At 38.9% G+C, this 13,690-nt stretch overlaps 1 protein-coding gene and 1 pseudogene across 1 annotated transcript; one reads left to right on the forward strand and one right to left on the reverse strand.

Moving 5' to 3' along the window:
- Positions 1-25: 25 nt before the first annotated feature.
- LOC149179641 (uncharacterized) lies at positions 26-997 on the forward strand. Its single transcript, XM_089418031.1, has one exon. It carries the CDS (start codon positions 207-209, stop codon positions 621-623), a length of 417 nt encoding a protein of 138 aa, XP_089274157.1. The 5' UTR covers positions 26-206; the 3' UTR covers positions 624-997.
- A 9,446-nt stretch (positions 998-10,443) lies between these two features.
- LOC149179642 (UDP-glycosyltransferase 72B1 pseudogene) lies at positions 10,444-10,968 on the reverse strand (annotated as a pseudogene).
- Between the last annotated feature and the right edge of the window lie 2,722 nt (positions 10,969-13,690).

Below are 13,690 nucleotides of genomic sequence, written 5' to 3' on the forward strand. Positions count from 1 at the left end.
CCTTACGTTTAGTTTCTGGAGGCTCACGTGGTATACACAGAGCCGGTCACTTGTAATATCTCCCAACGGCACTAGTCACACTTCCCGAAAACTCCAATTTCTGTTTTTCCTTACCCTCCACGCAACCATCCTCCTGTATCTATATATTCATCAACGCACTCTGTTATCGCAAAGTTGCATACCTAGCGATCATCAAATTTGCCAAAATGCCTGTTACAGAGCCACAGTGCGCTGAAAATGAAAAGCAAAACCATACGGGGCGCGGCGGCGGTCTCTGGCGCGTCTGTTCGCTGGAAGATATACGCAAGAAACTGCTGCGATGGGAAAGGAGTCCAACTGCCTTGGAGGCCGAAGCCAAAGTGCTGCCATGGGAAAAGCCCTTTTCAGGCTCCTTAAATGGCAATGAAAATGAGGGTTTTTCCTCAAGAAATGGAGGGGGAGATGGCCCCTGCGTTTTTCAGATGCCGGTGGATTATCCTCGGTATTCCAAGGGCGATTATGAATCGATGCCCGAGTGGAAGCTCGATAATCTTTTTCATGAATACGGTTTGCCGATCAGAGGAGATGTGGCTTTCAGGCGGAGCTACGCCATGGGGAATTTCCTCTGGCCTAACCAACTTTGAATAAAGGTTTCGTCGGTATATGAGTATGCATCCTGGGCTTGATTGATTGGTTCTCGGCAAAGTTTTGAATAAGTTTGGGAGCTCTGTATATTTAGTTATGGATGCTTTCATTGCCAGGATATCGTTTCAGTCCAAATTGTGTTAAGAGGGGTTGCATAGTATTGGGTAGGGTTTGCCGCTTTTACATCTGAAGCTATTTTCGGTTTAGGGTTTTTTACAAACAATTTTTCATTCAATAGGTTCTGCTTACAGTTAAATTATTGGAGTTGTAGGGCTCTGTGCCTTCACAATGTTATAGACGAAATTAGTAAAATTAGTCTTGGAGGGAATTCCGGAGGTCCAGAAAAGGAGGAAATTCCCGACAGAGCTACTGAGCGATAGATAGGAATTATAATCGACTTTAGTAAAGAGTTCCTGGTACACGTGTATGATGCACGTCAGAGTAAAAATCAATAGACTATAGATCTATAAGTTTGTGCATATCTTTGTGTATGGCCCATTATCAAAGGAAGTCTGGTCAGAAAATTTCAAGGGAGATGGGAAGGAGGAAAAATTCTTTTTGTACAATTTTGGGGACTTTTGCTTACAATAAATGAGATGATATTTCAATATAAAGGCCATTTTGCTGGTTTATCAGGTAGATTATACATCTGTGAGAATTTGGAAGAGAACTTTTTATAAAAAATTAAAAAAACTATTTAAAGCTTAGGGTTTATTGTCATTTTAATGTAGATGGATTTGAAAATCTGAATTTTCTATTCATTATGAATAATAGGCCAGATTGAAAAAATAATATGCTTTTTGTAATCACTTTGGGTAAGTTAAGTATGTTTTTTTATAATCACTTTTTAACATAGGTGCGATTTGACTAGATTCAATGGTTCTTTTCTTTTTCTGGAGAAGAAAAATAACATTCAATAAATGAAAAACTGTTTAAACTGTTTATATAAGTCTATCGCCGCCGAGCCGATAAAACATGACTGTAATTTTATAATTTTAAATTTTAAAAGATTATTGACTGTAATTTTAAGAATTTTAAATTTTAAAAGATTATTGAACTGAGAGCTGTTCTCAATTCTCAATTTTACAGTACAGCTCAGTATGATGTCTTATTGACTGTAATTTTAAGAATTTTAAATTTTAAAAGATTATTGAACTGAGAGCTGTTCTCAATTCTCAATTTTACAGTACAGCTCAGTATGAGGATCATTCTACAGTGCATCAATTTTATAGCCTATCAATTCTACAACCCAGTATGATGTGTAACTTTGTCTGTACATCATAAAGTTGAAATTTTTCCCCTCAATCTTATAACCCATCAATTCTACAGCCCAGTATGATGTGTAACTAAGATTATTGAGCCGATGATTTTACAACTCATTAATTCTATAGGACATCAATTCTACAGCTTAGTATGATGTGTAACTTTGTCTGTCCATCATAAAAGTTGAAATTTTGCTCATATAAGCTGAAATAAAAAAAAATAAATCTAAAAAAATAAAATCATACAAAACATTTAAATAATAGCTGCTCATAAAAAAAATATGCAAGTGAATAAATTGGATCCCTCTGAGCACATGTTAGATCCCTATTAAAGATGATCTATCCCAGTATATAGCATTAACATCTCCTAAATATGGAAGTATACATATGCCATTGGACATTGATAAGACAAAAATTTGTCCATTAGAAATGTCTCACAAGTTTGATAAAAAAACTAGATATTAAGATTCTACCTATATCCAATGGTTAAGAATATGTGTTTTCTTTAAAAGATTACAGATGTAGGCTTTAATAGATTAATATTCAACCAAATGAATCTTTGATTTATCAAACTAGCATAGATCTATTATAAGCATGGATCTAATATTAGTAGGGATCAATTTTTTTCAAGGCAAACTCATTTTAGAGTGCAAAAATCAATGTGTAATTTTTCATTGTTTAAATTGTATTTTTAAATGCTATAAAGAAGATTACATAATTTAAACTTGTAAGTCCAAAAAAATCTTTGTTAGATTTCAACAATAAAAAATTCATATACCTTAAAAAGGATTAAACTGTAAAATGTTGAGACCACTTTAAATGTTTTAATCATAAAAACCATTTTTTTCCAATAGCTAATATTGATATCTACATAATTTTCTAAACAATATATAAAATATTTTACATAACATGTACATTGAGCTATCTTATCAACCCACAATAGATATTTTATATATACAACATCAAAATATTTCTGTTTACATTTTTTATTTATTTTCGTTTAACAATTTTTTTTTATATATAGGTATATATGATGTTGATATAAATATAAATTAGTTAACATAAGCCTTTTAATGATTTATTTAAGTCACACATTAAAATATTTTTAAATGTACAAGGTTTAAACATCTTACTTCCATGTTTTTTACTTTTAATTATTTTACATGAAATTATTAAAATGTTTTTTTTTTATAATTAATTTTTTTTATTTAGGAAATATATATTTTTTTTTAATTTTAAGATTAACCATCTTTAATTCACCAAAATGAAAAAAATTCACCATTTGTGAATCCTCAACATTAAACCACATGATACTTGCCCCAATATCTCAATTTAAATAAATAGACCATTATAATGCGTTCAGTCACTTAAACTCGACAGCTAACGAGCTTGCTAAAAAAAGGTGCCAACATGAACCAAAGTGAAATTGAACTTAACCAGAGGCTAGATTTCTCTCCAATCCCTTAACAATGTTGGCTACTCAAGTTATTATATGATTGATAGTTTGTAAGAGAGCTTCTCGTTCCTCTCTCCTCCCTCCGAATACGATGAGTATCTCGGGGAGCAATAAATTCCAATTCATAGTGGGTCACTGGGCCCAACTACATCTTGCTCTCTGGTTGGACATCTCCCATCTTCGGTCTCATATTTGCATGGATTGTCCCAGGTGTCAAACGCCGACGTGCAGGGGGCCTCTCTTTCTTCTCGGAGGTCATGCCTATTTATGTTGCCTTAGGCCTGAGTTATTGCATAATTCCTCGACTGCGGTGTTCAGTGCTATACCTTGAATATGGAGCTACTTATTTTGTCATGCTTTGCTCTTCCAGTGTTGTTTCTCCGTCCAAGCGAATTTTCAACAGAGATTTGGGTCTTTTCCCTGCAGGATGGCTCGTGCCAGAGCGTAGGATTCATCTATATATTAATCCTCTCGGGCTTTCTGCTCTCATCTTGGCCTTCCCTGGCTTCCAGAGTTGCTGATGCGATTTCCTGTGAGTCTTGGCCCCTTCTCCCTCCCAATTGTTTCGTCGGGTAGAAGTTGACGGAGTGAATTTATCTGTATCGGCTAGCAGAGTTTCGGGCCTTTGTTACAGAATGGCTAGCAATTCTGACCATCGAGAGAACATAAATGCATTTGCAGTGATTGACACAATGCTGGACGCAACCCAGGCCCTGCTTGCCTCAATTCAGAAAATTAAGAGTTAAAAATAATTAGTATTATTTTTGTATTAATAGAGAAAATGGTTACATTGTTGTGACTTTCTCCCAAGTTTTCTCCCAAGTTTAGGATTAGTTCCTATAAGTATGGGGTTTGGGTGCAACTTCCTATTTCCTAGTATTCTATTTACGCCGTAAGGCGTTCCCTCTGAGAGAAACTTCCCTCCATGCCGCGCTGTCTGATTATGGGCCCTTAGATCGATTGTTAGACGATGGAATAAACTCCAGCCATTAGATCGTCTTCCATCCTTAAGACAGTTGTCACTCAATGATGGGCCTTCTCCCACCACATCGCCAAGGGCCTCTTCACCTACGCCGATCTGCAAAAGCTACCCAACGGAACAAACCTGGAAGCCATTGCCGCCCACTGCAGCCTCGTCGTCACAGGTAATTCTCACGGAGGTGGCCGCCAAGATTCCATCTCTCCCTCCACTCAGATGCCGGCCGAGTATCATCCAGTGTACATTAATGGAGTTCTTGTCTCGCATCCTGACATTCTCAATGACGGGCTGTTAGCGATCCATGGCGTCGACAAGCTGCTTCTTGATCTTGATCTTGATCACAGTAATTATGACAGAACTGCGGGAGCCCCTGTTCCTGCAATGATGTCACCATCACCATCATCATCAGCTAATCCTGGTTCTGATCATCCCTTGAATGCCATAACGCCCTTCATGCTGCAAGATGCAGCGCTCAGTCTTAGAGATCGCGGTTACAGCATCCTCGCCTTGGCCATGCGCATCAAGTCCCCTGAGCTTCTGCGCCTGCAAAACCTCACCATCTTTACTCTCAGCGACGATTCCGTTTTCTCAAGCGAAGGCCAAGAATTTTCGAACAATGTGAGGTACCATGAACAGGGACTACAGAAAAAGCCAGAAGAAAGACTGTTTCGACCTCGTTAGGAGGATTCAACTGTTACTTCCATTGTTTGAAGAACTTCGAGAATTGCAGGGACCCCTTCCTCGGGTGGCAGCGGAGTGCTTTTCTTCGCTACGAAAAACATTCCATTCTGCGAAAATACTGCTTCAACTCTGCCATGATGGCAGCAAACTGTACCTGGTAATGATCACTTCATTCATTCTCTTCTCTATGCCTCTCCTTTGCATCAACTCTTTTTGGGCGATATGTTTCTTGGTCGTTCAGAAAATCATTTGGAATACACAATGCTTCACCTGTTTTCATAGATAAAATTGTGTTTGAGCACATTTCTTTATCTTTCAGCTACACATTACATAGAGGTTTGTTTTCATGGTTTTTAATCACGGCGGAGGATTAATTTGGGGTTTCAACTTTAATGGCGTGATCCAGGCTTTGGACGGTGAAGCAATTTCAGGTAGATTCCATGCTCTGACCGAAGAACTAGATCGTATTCTAGATGGCATGCCATATGATTTATTGGAGATTTCAGATGAAGTCAGAGAGCAGGAGAGTATTTCCTGTTGTCCAATCTCTTCTTCCTTACCCCTATCATATCGATTTTTTCCTTCTCAACATGTCTTGGTACCCCACGCTACATCTTTTCGGTTTCTATCAGTAGGCTCTCGATGCAGACATATTTCAATAATCAAGAAAGTTGCAAATGAATGAGTCCAAGTACTATTCGAGATCAAAACAGAGGATCATTTTGAATCCGCTGAACTGATTCTATTGTATTAGCCTGTTGTAAATGTTGCGGGAGAGGACATTCCATAGTGTGTCGGATATGCTAAAGGGTAGGAAGATATGAAGATCTGTAAGGTAACAAAAGAGAAAACATACATTTACCCTATCAGGTGGAGATATCCTCTTTTTAACTAACCAGGTTTGTCATAGTTCTACCAAATGCCTTTCCAGACATCATCCAATCGCACTACATTCCTAACCTATTTTTAGAATCAGTTCTGGACTTTAATTTTAGATGTAAAAGTTTTCATTTGATGCTTCCTGTGTGGTTCATCTATCTACTTCGTGCAGTACAATTCCCATATACGAGCCTTATGAACAGAAGGTATTATAAGCAACAGATATTTGTATGACTGACTTTTAAGAATGCCAGATTACCCATGTATACCCATTTATTGCCTTCTTTATATTTGTTTGAGACCAGATTGTTTCACAAGTAATTCTTTTGGCAAGATTCATCTTATTTTTATAGATAATGATAATATTCAGATGCTTATTTTTTAATTGTTTGCCTGTCTTGGATAATTTTATGATATTATTTTTCATTTTTATGTAACTTCTCTCAAGACTCACCCCACCCTCTGGCCTGTAAGCAAGAGTGAGATACACTTTCATTGCTTATGGAAAGCCTCAATCAACAATTAGCTCATGAAGAGTGAACATGTCACATGTGGTTTGAAGCCAGGTGGAGATGATAACAATTACTCCTCTGAACCACTTTCGCCAGATCAAAACAAAATTCTATGATGTTATCTGTTCAATGGGACAGACCTCTCCACTTATTTTCTCTGTTTATTCTTTGTTGAAGATATGCTGCTGCTCTTTTTTTCCAAATCTCTAGCTCTATCTGTTTATTTTGACCTACAAAAACCATCGCAGCTTTATTTATTCTTACTTGTGAATCTTTGTTTCATATTTATATTATTTAGTCTGCCAGCAAGGGGATTTTTTTTTAGTGATGTTGGTTTTCCCTCTTTAGTTTGCATTCCATTCTGATGTTTGGTCTAAAAAATTTGGACGACATTGCGCTGAATATTCATAATGAAATTCTTTTATTTTTCCAATGGAAAACTTTGTAACTTTTATATTTATGAAAGAGAAAGTTACATTCTGAAGGAGTCGAGGAATTGTAAACGTGAGAAACCATTAAGTGAATTTTGCGTATTGGTTGGATCTGAAATTTCATTCTGCATCAGATGAGTACGTACACTTAAAATTTGAATAGACCTTCAAAGAAATAAATTGAAAATGCGACTAAAAAAGTAGCTTGCTTTCTTTCCCTCCAAAATATTGACAAGAAACACATTATTTCATGATTTCCAGTTTATCTCACTCTGGGTCTGTCCAAAGTATGCAGGGTGGTGCTCGTTGGATCCAAAATTTAAATCTGTTGGACACCTAATCTGCCAAGGGTTAAGGTGTGGGCGCTGAACGGTCTAATGGAGTCCAAGAGACCACTTGGAATGTGAAACCAAGGGCCACTCCTATGTATTATAAATGTGTATTATTGTGAATAATAATGCATTCAATGCTTATCCTTCATATTTGGTCTTCCCCATGGTTATGTTTAACATGGTATGAAAAGTGCACGGGATTTCCTACCCTACTCAAATTTGAGCCACTGGTTTTGTGGCGTCTCTGTGCATGACAATTCTACTATTAGTCCCAAATGTAATGAATGTGCCATCAGATAAATTCTAGCTGCATTCTTTGCCAGTTCTGTCATAGTAACTCCTCTGTTCTTTGTCTACGCCTCAGGCTTTCAGGCACCAACATGGGCTCCTCCGACGCCTGTCACCTGCGCTCTTCCTGTCACCTGAGTTTTACGCAATTCTCTATGTGTTGAATTCTATCTTTTGTGTAGGATTCTCCTTTGACTAGCACGCTGCCCATACCAAGTTACTACGCTGCTCTCCCCACTTGCGCAACGAAACTGTGCGTTATTTTCTGTTCTTTTGACAGTCTTCATACGTTGCGGCACCCACACCGCCTCTCCAATACATACATAGTTGCCACTCCTTAGCTCCGTGGACCTCCTCCCAATCCAAACGCCTTACACTCCAAACGATGTATTCTCCAAACGCTTTAACTGAAATACCATTCATGCTTTGTGTGTTATTGATATTGTTATCTGTTTTTGGAGGAGTCAAGTTTCTTATAGAGAAGCGTGATATGTGCACTAATATGATGCATCAATTGTCCTATTGGGAGCGAAAGAGAACGAGATCACAGGGATCAAAGGCTATTATATGTCTCTACAACGTATTTCCATCTGTAGCTCTCACTGACTTCGTAACTCAATATTCTTTTAGCCACAAAGAATTCCAACCGAGAATCTTGTTACGCCGTAAGGCGTTACCTCTGAGAGGAACTCCCCTCCATGCCGCGCTATCTGGTTATGGGCCCTTAGATCGATTGTTAGACGATGGAATAAACTCTAGCCATTAGATCGTCTTCCATCCTTAAGACAGTTGTCACTCAATGATGGGCCTTCTCCCACCACATCGCCAAGGGCCTCTTCACCTACGCCGATCTGTAAAAGCTACCCAACGGAACAAACCTGGAAGCCATTGCCGCCCACTGCAGCCTCGTCGTCACAGGTAATTCTCACGGAGGTGGCCGCCAAGAATCCATCTCTCCCTCCACTCAGATGCCAGCCGAGTATCATCCAATGTACATTAATGGAGTTCTTGTATCGCATCTTGACATTCTCAATGACGGGCTGTTAGCGATCCATGGCGTCGACAAGCTGCTTCTTGATCTTGATCTTGATCACAGTAATTATGACACAACTGTGGGAGCCCCTGTTCCTGCAATGATGTCACCATCACCATCATCATCAGCTAGTCCTGGTCCTGATCATCCCCTGAATGTCATAACGTCCTTCATGCTGCAAGATGCAGCGCTCAGTCTTAGAGATCGCGGTTACAGCATCCTCGCCTTGGCCATGCACATCAAGTCCCCTGAGCTTCTGCGCCTGCAAAACCTCACCATCTTTACTCTCAGCGACGATTCCGTTTTCTCAAGCGAAGGCCAAGAATTTTCGAACAATGTGAGGTACCATGTGGTTCCCAACATGAGGCTGCCTTTGGCAGATCTGGTGTAGCTTCCGGCGGGCACAAGACTGAAGACTCTCCTCCACGGGCAATCGCTGGTTGTGAGCGACAACAAACCCTTCTCTGTCAATTATGTGGGTATAAAGATTGCGGATGTTTTCAGCAACAGATGGATAGTCGTGCATGAAATTCTTCAGCTGCTCATAAGCTCTGTGGATCCGATGGAGTGGGCTTCCAGCGACAGCAGCGAGATTCTTCGGTCCCTCTTGATGAGCTCAGAGGATCAGATGGGGTTTTACAGAAACAGCAGCACTGGTGATCATCATGAGTAGTAGTAGGTCAATAAGGAGCTAAAGATTCTTTTATTTTAGTTGTTGTCTGTGTATTTGTGATGTATTTTGCCTTTGCAATTTGAGTACAGTGGTATCCATGAGAAATCATGTCCAGGAAGCAAGCAATTAAATGTCTATGAATGCAGCATGTTATGTTCCTTTATCAAGAAGCCACATTTTGCTTGAACTGTAATGGAACAATGGCAATTTATATAATGGTTCTGATTCCTTTAATTCTTTTCTTTCATGGTTTCTTAATTTTCTGTATGTTAAGTATGACTTCGCGCTTTCATTTCTTTTCTCTGTCATGAGAATCTCCTTAAGCCATGGATTTTCTTTATCGATGGGAAACAACCATAGAGCTGAGATGGTTCAAAGAGAAACTAAAATGGAATGCCAGTAAACGATCAGAATTCACAGAAGAGGCCAGATCGCCATAGATACTGCATTGCCAGTAATAATAATAAACATGCCATTTCATCCAGATCCTTCAAAGAAATGTGAGGCTGCAATCTTCTGATCGAAACTAGCAAAGTCTGCTGAGCGTTGTTAAGAGCACACGTAATGAAATTCAAGATTGCAGAATATTAAGGAAATTTGATTACTAAAATGTTTTGGAATCTGCAAATCAAATTAAATTGCCTGAAAGTTATATCGTAATTCAATCACCTAAAATTTATCATAATTACAAGGATGCTGAACACCATTTAGCACTGATATTTGCCATGCATGAAGAAGTCTGCAATTTTTTGTGTCGAAGAATAACATTCAAGTCTAATGGGCTCAGAGAAGTAAATCTAGGATTGTGGCACGAATGCTTATGGAACTACGTGAGTGAACTCTCTGAATTCTGGCATGGGGTTGTGGTTCATAAAGCCTTGCACCATCTGAAAAATAGTTTTAAGAGTGGATAGGTATACCCTTTCAGGAGTTCAAAAATATTTACGCTGTAAGGCGTTCCCTCTGAAAGGAACTCCCCTCCATGCCGTGCTGTCTCGTTATGGCCCTTTAGATCGATTGTTAGACGATGGAATAAACTCCAGCCATTAGATCGTCGGTGAAAAAAGTTGTAGGCGGTTCAGATTATTGGAATGTCGTAGGAAGTTGAGAATATTGCGCTTTTTAGAAACCATTTTCGTAATGTTTTCCATCCTTAAGACAGTTGTCACTCAATGATGGGCCTTCCCCTCAATTTTGCCATCCCCTTCTTCATTTCCATTCCCCCTCTCCTTCCATTAATTCCCTCGCCGCTCTTTCCACTTCCTCTCTCTTCACCAATGCATCTGCGCCCTTCTACGCTTCAATGCCCACCTTCATCTCCTTCACTAGAAGGAAGGCATTCATTCTCTGTTCAGCAAAGAGAGGCCAAGCGATCATCGGCACTCCATGTAAGATGCTTTCGATCGTTGAATTCCAACCGCAATGAAAAAGGAAACCGTCTGTGGATGGATGAGAGAGGACAACAATCTGAGGCGCCCATGAATCCACCACAAATCCACGGTCCTGGATTCGAGTCTCGAAACCCTCACGTAGAACCTTCCTCATATCTGCTTCGGTAGTCATCATGGATTCAGTTGGAGGAGGAGGCTCCTTACGCAACACCCAAAGGAACCGCTGCACACTTGCTTCTAGCCCCAAAGCTAGTTCCTGAATCTGATTCTCCGACAGGGTGCCGCGGCTCCCAAAAGAAACGAACATAACTGTCGAGGCGGGTTGGCGGTCCAGCCATTTGAGGCAGCCCTCCTTCTCAAACTTCTCTTCAGATTCTGAAAGAGACAAAGCTATTAGCAGCCCAACGGGATAAATACAAGGGGTCATTTCAACAGCGCTCAGAACCTTCCTTCCTTGAGAGCTTTTATTTGTGCTGGTTCCATTTCTTGGCATGTATTTATCAGAATTCCATGAGCTTCCTGAAGCCGAAGGGAATGTTGAATGAACCAGTTGAATGAAATATCAGATCTGTATAGAAGAGGGTCTGGCAAATCTATTCCGAGAATCGGCGGAAGGCCCGTCAGAAAGAAATTATAATTAAAGTGGATGTAGTGTATATGTGATGTGGCAATGTCATGGCCTAGATTGTCAATCATAGCAACTCTCTGATTAGGACGTGGTTTAATATGGGGATATGTGTTCCAGCTTTTTGAATGCATGTGAAACTAAGCTGCCATGTTGTAGTCTTCTATACTTGTGTAACTGGTTCTGTTTCCTTGGTTAAGTGCAGGTTTCAGTTGATCAAATAAAAACTGCAAATGAGTACACTGATGACACCATCTATGCTGGAGAAAAACTTATAATTCCTTGAGAGGGATATGGGAGCTCAGATTATATTTGAAATTTTGTAGTACAGGTTGTCATGGAATGTGTATGCAGTAATTTGCACAACAGCCTCAAGTCCCCAGTCTTGATTAGATATAAGAGGTCGTCCAGTCCAGTTTGAGTTTTGGATTGTTTATGGTAGGTGATCTATCTCAAATTTTAAGGAAATATGTGATAAGCCAGTTGGAAATGTATTTGTTTTGTTTATACAGGTTTCTTTTAGATTTGTTACTCAGGGGCATGATGTCATGTTCTAGAGATACCCTGTCCATGTATCTTTATTATCTCGTAAAATGCAAGTTGAATGCTAATCATGCCAGAGTCCAGTGATTCTTTGGAAACTCATGTAGCATATGGGTGATTGGTGTGCCCTGCATGACAATGTTACCCTACGTTTATTAATAAGCTTTATCGTTGTATTGAACTCTTGTATTTTGGTGAGTGGTCTGACTCTATTTATCAAGTATCTTTATTCTTTGTTCCACCTTATTGTAGAGCATTTCTTAGCGTAGTTGTTGTTCAACTTTTTGAATGCATGTGAAACTAAAGTTGCCATCTTGTTCCCTTCTATCCATTGTATAAGACTTGTGTAATTGGTTCTATTTCCTTGGTTGAGTGCAGGTTTCAGTTGATCAAATAAAATCTGCAAATAAGTACACAGATGACACCATCTATGCTGGAGAAAAACTTATAATTCCTTGAGAGGGATATGGGAGCTCAGATTATATTTGAAAGTTTGTAGTACAGGTTGTCATGGAATGTGTATGCAGTAATTTGCACAACAGCCTCAAGTCCCCAGTCTTGTTTAGATATAAGAGATCGTCCAGTCTAGTTTGAGTTTTGGATTGTTTATGGTAGGTTATCTATCACAAATTTTAAGGAAATATGTGATAAGCCAGTTGGAAATGTATTTGTTTTGTTTATACATATTTCTTTTAGATTTGTTACTCAGGGGCACGTTGTCATGTTCTAGAGATACCCTGTCCATGTATCTTTACTATCTCGTAGAATGCAAGTTGAATGCTAATCATGCCAGAGTCCAGTGATGCTTTGGAAACTCATGTAGCAAATGGGTGATTGGTGTGCCCTGCATGACAATGCTACCCTGCGTTTATTAATAAGCTTTATCGTTGTATTGAACTCTTGTATTTGGTGCCTCCAGAATTATTAATTTCCAACCCATATTGCGATGTGAATGATTAGTATTTGTCATTTGGTATGCATAACAAGCTTTAACTTCTTTTGATAATAAAAAATGCAGGCTGCATACTGGCATTTGCCTCTCAATTGGACTATTTAATGGTTATTTTCCACAAGTAAATAAACAGTGTTCATTTCATGCATGTGAAACTAAGCTGCCATGTTGTTCCCTTCTATCCATTGTATAAGACTTGTGTAACTGGTTCTGTTTCCTTGGTTAAGTGCAAGTTTTAGTTGATCAAATAAAAGCTACAAATAAGTACACTGATGACACCATCTATGCTGGAGAAAAACTTATAATTCCTTGAGAGGGATATGGGAGCTCAAATTATATTTGAAAGTTTGTAGTACAGGTTGTCATGGAATGTGTATGCAGTAATTTGCACAACAGCCTCAAGTCCCCAGTCTTGATTAGATATAAGAGGTCGGCCAATCCAGTTTGAGTTTTGGATTGTTTATGGTAGGTTATCTATCACAAGTTTTAAGGAAATATGTGATAAGCCAGTTGGAAATGTATTTGTTTTGTTTATACAGGTTTCTTTTAGATTTGTTACTCAGGGGCATGATGTCATGTTCTAGAGATACCCTGTCCATGTATCTTTACTATCTCGTAAAATGCAAGTTGAATGCTAATCATGCCAGAGTCCAGTGATTCTTTGGAAACTCATGTAGCAAATGGGTGATTGGTGTGCCCTGCATGACAATGCTACCCTGCGTTTATTAATAAGCTTTATCGTTGTATTGAACTCTTGTATTTGGTGCCTCCAGAATTATTAATTTCCAACCCTTATTGCGATGTGAATGATTAGTATTTGTCATTTGGTATGCATAACAAGCTTTAACTTCTTTTGATAATAAAAAATGCAGGCTGCATACTGGCATTTGCCTCTCAATTGGACTATTTAATGGTTATTTTCCACAAGTAAATAAACAGTTTTCATTTCAGATGGCGTTTTCTCTTTGAAACTGTGCCTCTGGACAACAGCGTGCTAACTTAACTGAACAATAGAATGATCTTTCTTGA

This window comes from Pinus tabuliformis, chromosome 3_2, assembly GCF_031772625.1.
Source record: "Pinus tabuliformis cultivar Carrire ecotype Pingquan chromosome 3_2, CPIR1, whole genome shotgun sequence".
NCBI classification, from domain to species: Eukaryota; Viridiplantae; Streptophyta; class Pinopsida; order Pinales; family Pinaceae; genus Pinus; species Pinus tabuliformis.

What these genes read in the sequence shown, in the direction of transcription:
- LOC149179641 (XM_089418031.1), top strand. Translation starts at nt 207, where the DNA reads ATGCCTGTTACAGAGCCACAGTGCGCTGAAAATGAAAAGCAAAACCAT.